General features: G+C 53.2%; 1 protein-coding gene across 1 annotated transcript; it reads right to left on the bottom strand.

The window, feature by feature from the left end:
• Window positions 1-2,658: 2,658 nt before the first annotated feature.
• On the bottom strand, window positions 2,659-7,250 carry LOC124846306 (uncharacterized). Its single transcript, XM_047323540.2, has 2 exons — window positions 3,151-7,250; window positions 2,659-3,022 (listed from the first exon to the last, which is right to left on the bottom strand). The coding sequence occupies exons 1-2, from the start codon at window positions 7,248-7,250 to the stop codon at window positions 2,659-2,661; spliced, it is 4,464 nt and encodes a 1,487-aa protein (XP_047179496.1).
• Window positions 7,251-7,557: the final 307 nt, after the last annotated feature.

Here is a 7,557-nt window from a genome sequence, read left to right as displayed (position 1 = left end):
TAGACCTGAATGCCGCCGAGGAGGATGAGCCGACCATGGAGGCCAGGGATGGGGGAGATAATTAGGTTTTTATTTCGTTTTATTTTTTGATGTGTATCATGTGGCCGTCCGCCCAACGTCTCGGATTGTCCAGAGGTTGGCCGGACGGTCCTTTTGTAAATCTGGGCGCATTTTAGCGTCAATGATTAATACACAGTTGCTTTTTCCGGTTCCGCATATCTTCTTATGTGCGCCTTTTATTCTTACAACGTTAACTGACTTTAGTAATAGTCCGTCCTGGGTGGGGATTGCACTTCCCTTATCCGGGCGGACGGTAACGTTTAGCTTTTGGACGTTTAATCTTCGCTTCGTCGCTCAATCAAGCTGAGAGTCGTTCTCTTTGGAACGCTCTTTTTCACCAGCTTGGTCGTAATAGGGCGGACGGTCCTTCGCTTCGTCGCCCCACCAAGCTGAGAGTTGTTCTCGTTGGAACACTTTTTCACCAGCTTGGGTTTGATAGGGCGGACGTTCCTTCGCCTCGTCGCCCAACCAAGCTGAGAGTTGTTCTCGTTGGAACACTCTTTTTCGCCAGCTTGGGTTTGATAGGGCGGACAATTCTTCGCTTCGTCGCCCAACCAAGCTGAGAGTTGTTCTCGTTGGAACACTCTTTTTCACCAGCTTGGGTTTGATAGGGCGGACGTTCCTTCGCTTCGTCGCCCAACCAAGCTGAGAGTTGTTCTCGTTGGAACACTCTTTTTCACCAGCTTGGGTTTGATAGGGCGGACGGTCCTTCGCTTCGTCGCCCAACCAAGCTGAGAGTTGTTCTCGTTGGAACACTCTTTTTCACCAGCTTGGGTTTGATAGGGCGGACGTTCCTTCGCTTCGTCGCCCAACCAAGCTGAGAGTTGTTCTCGTTGGAACACTCTTTTTCACCAGCTTGGGTTTGATAGGGCGGAAGGTCCTTCGCCTCGTCGCCCCACCAAGCTGAGAGTTGTTCTCGTTGGAACACTTTTTTTCGCCAGCTTGGGTTTGATAGGGCGGACGGTCCTTCGCTTCGTCGCCCAACCAAGCTGAGAGTTGTTCTCGTTGGAACACTCTTTTTCACCAGCTTGGGTTTGATAGGGCGGACGTTCCTTCGCTTCGTCGCCCATTCAAGCTGAGAGTTGTTCTCGTTGGAACACTCTTTTTCACCAGCTTGGGTTTGATAGGGCGGACGGTCCTTCGCTTCGTCGCCCAACCAAGCTAAGAGTTGTTCTCGTTGGAACACTCTTTTTCACCAGCTTGGGTTTGATAGGGCGGACGTTCCTTCGCTTCGTCGCCCAACCAAGCTGAGAGTTGTTCTCGTTGGAACACTCTTTTTCCCCAGCTTGGGTTTGATAGGGCGGACGTTCCTTCGCTTCGTCGCCCAACCAAGCTGAGAGTTGTTCTCGTTGGAACACTCTTTTTCACCAGCTTGGGTTTGATAGGGCGGACGGTCCTTCGCTTCGTCGCCCAACCAAGCTGAGAGTTGTTCTCGTTGGAACACTCTTTTTCCCCAGCTTGGGTTTGATAGGGCGGACGTTCCTTCGCTTCGTCGCCCAACCAAGCTGAGAGTTGTTCTCGTTGGAACACTCTTTTTCACCAGCTTGGGTTTGATAGGGCGGACGGTCCTTCGCTTCGTCGCCCAACCAAGCTGAGAGTTGTTCTCGTTGGAACACTCTTTTTCACCAGCTTGGGTTTGATAGGGCGGACGTTACTTCGCTTCGTCGCCCAACCAAGCTGAGAGTTGTTCTCGTTGGAACACTCTTTTTCACCAGCTTGGGTTTGATAGGGCGGACGGTCCTTCGCTTTGTCGCCCAACCAAGCTGAGAGTTGTTCTCGTTGGAACACTCTTTTTCACCAGCTTGGGTTTGATAGGGCGGACGGTTCTTCTGTGGCTGGGTTGTCCTGTCAACTTGGTCTCTACAAAATAAAGTTACGTTTGTAGGGGAAGAGAAATATTCTGTCATTACTTGGAAAAAGCAGTACATGTAATCTGGTCATAGAAATTAACTAAAGTAAAACTTTAGATGTGTGGCGTTCCAAGTGTTAGGGATGGAACGTCCGTCCACGCGCTCCAGCCTATACGCCCCGTTTCCTAGGGCTTCCATTATTCGGAACGGCCCTTCCCACTTGGCAGCAAGCTTTCCATGCGCTGGGTTTCGGCGGGCGTCGCCAGCTTTTCTCCACACTAAATCCCCCTCCTGGAAGCTTCTGGGCCGGACCTTGGAGTTGTATTTTCTTTCAACCATGCGCTTGCATGCTTCGGCCCTCAATGCCGCCCGGTCCCGCCGTTCATCTACGGAGTCCAACTCGATCCTCAACTCTTGGTCGTTGAGGTTCAGGTCTTCGACTTGCCGCCTCAGGGACGGTTCAGCCAGTTCCACCGGTAACATGGCATCAGTACCATAAGTTAAGTTGAAAGGGGTTTCGCCTGTGGTTCCATGAGGTGTGCATCTATACGCCCATAGGACCTCGGGTAGCTCATCCACCCATGCTCCCTTCTTTTCTCCCAAACGCCGCTTAAGCTCCAAGACTATGGTCTTATTCATCGCTTCCGTTTGTCCGTTCGTTTGGGGGTGTTCTACTGAGCTGGTGACGTGCTTAATCCCCAATCCTTTGAAGAATTTGGCCAGTTTCTTGTCAATAAACTGCCGGCCGTTATCTGTGATGATTGATCGAGGGAGGCCGAAACGACATATCAATTTCCAGCAGAACTTCTGGACCTGGGCGGCCGTGATGGTTGCCAGGGGGTCGGCCTCTACCCATTTGGTAAAGTAATCCACCGCCACCAGGAGGAACTTCTTCTATGCCTGTCCTACTGGGAACGGTCCTACGATGTCCATACCCCATTGGGCGAACGGCCACGGGGATGATATTGAGTGGAGGGCGTGCGGCGGCAGGTGGGAGTTGTTGGAATGCTCTTGGCAATGAACGCATCTTTGGACGAATGCCCTTGTGTCCGTTTCCACGGTAGGCCAGTAATATCCGGCTCTCAGTAGCCGGGCTTTTAGCGTCCGCCAACCTGTGTGAAGGCCGCAAATGCCATTATGGAGCTCGTCCATAACGTAATGTGCTTTTGCCTTTCCCAAGCATTTAAGGAGAGGGGAGGAGAATCCTCTGCGATACAGGTCGTCCCCCACCACAAGATACCGGGCGACCTTCTTGGCTTCGCTCGGACCTACCGTTCGCCCTTCATCCTGGCGAGTCATGATTGCTCTGATTTCTGTTCGCCAATCTTTTCCCCCGTCGGACACCGCCGAACACTCTACTGAAGGCTGAAGTAGAAGCTGCCGCACGACAGTAGTTAACTGTCCCTTTTCCTTTCCCGAACTAAGCTTAGACAGTATGTCTGCCCTCGTGTTTTGTTCCCTGGGAATGTGCTGTATGTCAACTTTATCGAACGCTTTTGTGAGGTCCGTTGCTCGTTGGAAATACCGCAATAAGCGTTCCTCTCGGACTTGGAAGTTGCCATTCATTTGACCCACTACCAGCTCTGAGTCTGTCCGGCAGGTTATTCTCCTTGCCCCCATGTCTTTTGCCAGCTCGAGGCCGGCCACCAGTGCCTCATACTCGGCTCTATTGTTTGATACCTTGAACTTGAAGATCAGGGAATGTTCCAGCAAGAATCCGTTGGGGCCCTCGAGCACGATGCCGGCCCCGCTGATCGATCGACCAGACGCTCCATCCACATACAAGCTCCACTCGTCCTGGCCGGACGGTGGTAGCTCGGCCGCGAAATCTGCTAAGTGTTGGCCTTTGACCGATCCTCTCGGCTCATACTGTAAGCCGAATTCCGAGAGTTCAACCGCCCATGCCACCATCCGTCCGGCTAAGTCCGGCTTCCTGAGGATTTTGGAGATAGGGAAGTCGGTCCTGACTATCACCTGATGGCTTTGGAAGTAAGGACGAAGCCTTCGGGATGCGTGCAACAAAGCTAAGGCCACCTTCTCTACCTGCTGGTATCGGGTTTCGGCGTCTAGGAGCGTGCGACTCACAAAATAAATTAGCCTCGCCTGAGGCCGTTCTTGCATTAGCACGACACTAATGGCCGTCTCTGACACTCCCAGGAAGATATGCAGATCCCCTCCTGGGACCGGGCGGTTCATGACCGATGGATTGACAAGGATGGTTTTGACGTCCTGAAACGCTCGTTCGCATTCGTCGTCCCAGGCCGGGCCGGCCCCTTTCTTCAATTTTCGCAGGACCGGCCTCATTCTCTCCGCCAGGTTGGGGATAAATCGGGACAAGGCGGTGAGGCGTCCGACCAGTCTTTGGATTTCCTTAAGGGTGGTCGGACTTTGCATTTGTAGTATCACGTCACACTTGTCCGGGTTGGCCTCGATCCCCCTGGATGTCAACATGAAGCCCAAGAACTTTCCGGCAGCTACCCCAAATGTACATTTGGCGGGGTTTAGGCGCATGCCGAACTTCCTTACTTGGCGAAACACCTCCTCAAGGTCTTTAAGGTGTCCATCTCCATCCGCGGACCGGACTACCATGTCGTCCACATATACGTCCATGCACCGGCCTATTTGTTCCCGGAAGATCCTGTCCATTAAGCGCTGGTACGTCGCCCCCGCATTCTTCAGGCCGAATGGCATGACCTCGGAACAGAAGTTGGACTTCTCCGTTATGAATGCCGTCTTTTCGACGTCCGGCCCATACATGGGTATCTGGTTGTATCCGGAATATGCATCCAAGAAACTTAGTACTCGATGTCCAGAGGCGCCGTCCACCAGGGCGTCTATACTGGGTAGGGGGTGTGAATCTTTCGGGCAGGCTTTGTTCAGGTCCGTGTAGTCAGTGCACATACGCCATTTTCCACTGGCCTTTTTCACCATAACCACGTTAGCTAGCCACGTGGTGTACGTGACCGCTCGAACAAAACCAGCTTTCTTCAACTTCTCTACTTCCTCCTCCACAGCCTTTCGTTTCTCCTCGCCCACTCTTCGCTTTTTCTGGGCGACCGGACGGGCGTTTTGGAAAAGCGAGAGCTTATGGCACATCACTGCGGGATGGATGCCTGGCATATCAGCTGCCGTCCACGCAAATAAATCCCGGTTCTTCCATAGGAGTGCCCTCAACTCCCTTTCCATCTCAGGGTTCAGCTCCCTGGCGATGAGGGTGGTCTGAGTGGGTTCCCTTCCTATCAAGATAGGTTGGGTTTCTCCAATAGGCTCCAGACGGTCCTCGGTATTCGTTCTTGGGTCGAGGTCTGCCATGGCCACCTCAGAGCCGGCCGCCCGCCTCTTTACTGGTCGGACGTGTAGCTTCAACCCCGCCGCGTAGCACTCCCGTGCCGTCCTCTGGTCCGCCCGGACCGTGCATATAGTTCCCTTCTCACAAGGGTACTTCATCGCGAGGTGGGGTGTTGAGACGATCGCTCCAAACGCGTTTAAGCACGGCCTCCCGAGCAGTATGTTGTACGAGGTGTTTGCCTCTACTAGCAGATACTGAATCCTCTTTTCCTCGCCGGAGCGACCGGTCCCCAACCTTGTCCTCAACTCCACATATCCCCTTGTATCAACTCTTTCTCCTGCAAACCCCACTATCTGCCCATCATAAGGGACGATAAGTTCCTCTGAGATGTCCATTTGCAGGAAGGTCTTCCAGTAGAGGATGTTGACCAAACTCCCCTGGTCGACCAGAACTTTGCTGACTCCGTAGCGCGCTATCTCCGCGGTTATGACCATAGGGTCGTCCTGGTCAGGGTCGGGCGCGTGAAAATCTTCATCCGAAAAGGTAATGGGCGGCATGGAGCGACGTGGTTTGTCAACCAGATGTACGGACTGGAGGGCTCGAACATGGCGCTTACGGGCGGAGGAAGACGATCCTCCCGCGAATCCTCCAGAAATAGTGTTGATGTGCCCCCTCAGGGGGCGTTCTCGATTGCGGCTGCGACTTCGGCTATGTCGCCTCTCTGAGCGAGGCCGCTCCGCTCTTGAATCCCGCGGCTTATCCTTCCGGTAGGTCGACCTTTGAGCAGGTCGATTGGTTGATTTTGACGGGCGCTCGTCACGAACGTATTTCTTGAGTTTTCCCGCCCGGATAAGTTCCTCTATTTTATCCCTGAGGGTCCAGCACTCCTCGGTGTTATGACCCATATTTTTATGGTAGGCGCAACGCTTACTCCAGTCGGCGTTCTTCGGAGTCGGGATCCCTTCCGGCTCCGATATCAACTCTGCGCTCAAGGCCTCTTGGAGGATTTTCTCCCTCGGGGCGTTCAGGGGTGTATACTGCTGGAAGCGAGGTCCCTTCTTCTGCTCCCTGTGCCTAGGACCGGACGGCTTTCCCGTTGACGAACCGGGCTTATTACCGTCCGTCCTTTCTCCCCTGGCCTCCTGATTCTCCCTTTTGTACGAGAGCTTCATCTCCTCCACCGTTATCTCATCCGCCGCTCGTTCCCTCAACTCTTCCATTGTTTTGGGCGCTCGCCTGCAGACCCTATCCTTAAACGGCCCCGGCTTTAGAGCCGGCAGGATATAGTGAAGGGCAAGCTCTGGCGTCAGGCTTTTCACGCGCCGGACGGTCTTCTGATACCTGTCCATAAACGTCCGCAGCGCTTCATCCTTCCCCTGCTTGAGGGTCATTAATTCGAATACGGTCAAGTCTTGGGTACTACTGGCCGCGAATTGTCTGATGAATAGCTGTTTTAACCCAGCAAAGTTTTCAATGGAGTTAGGGGGGAGGGTGTTGAACCATTCCAAAGCTTCGTCCTCTAACGAAAGCGAGAACGCTCGGCACCAAATGGCATCATTGCCCGTTCGGAACGCCATTGCGTTCGAGAACGTCTGGATATGGGACGCGGGGTCCGTTGTCCCGTTATACATTTTAAATTGCGAAGCCACGAATTGTTCCGAAATTTGGACATTAATTATGTTTTGGGTGAAGGGAAGCAACAAAGTGGACGAGGGCTCTGACTTTACTATCATCCGTCCGTCCTCGGCAGCGCTCTCCGCATGCACCGATTTAGCCTTACTTCCCTCCGCCTCGGACCCGGTAGGCTTCCAGGTGCTATCACGCTCGGTGTCTTGAGGCGTGCGTTCTTCCGCCGTCGCCTTTCCTTTATCCTTCGATCGCCCCTTTTCTCCATCCGCCCTACAAACCTCCCGGGCTATCCGGGCTTCACAATCGGCCTTTACGGCCGCCAGTTCGTCCTCGTGACGCTGTTGCATTTCGTCCATTTTTTGCTGCAAGACTCGGATCATTTCCACAGGGTCGTCCACGCTCATGTTTCTTGTGGTCACCATTGGGCTTTTGAAATCGCACGGCCCCACAATGGGCGCCAAATGTTTCGGATGTGTAGGGCTGTGCTATTCCGGACCTCCCAATTCTCCTGCACTCTTGTCACGGCGGCTGATCTTCCCTTCAAGTCTTAGCTCTCCTTTCAATCCTGGGGGGCGGAGACCTACAAAAGACTCTCCGATGCCAAAGTCAGTTTCAGAGCAATGGCTTTTCTCAAGGATAGCAATAAATGTGCATTCAATGTAACCTATCTACCACTGACCATGGACCTGTATTTATAGTTTTTGCTATGGGATTGGGATTAGTGAAAAG

This window comes from Vigna umbellata, chromosome 5 (genome assembly GCF_029865625.1).
Source record: "Vigna umbellata cultivar VRB3 chromosome 5, Vumbellata_1.0, whole genome shotgun sequence".
NCBI lineage: Eukaryota > Viridiplantae > Streptophyta > Magnoliopsida > Fabales > Fabaceae > Vigna > Vigna umbellata.
The sequence above is the reverse complement of the archived record's forward strand: the minus strand, read 5'-3'. Positions and strand labels throughout refer to the sequence as shown.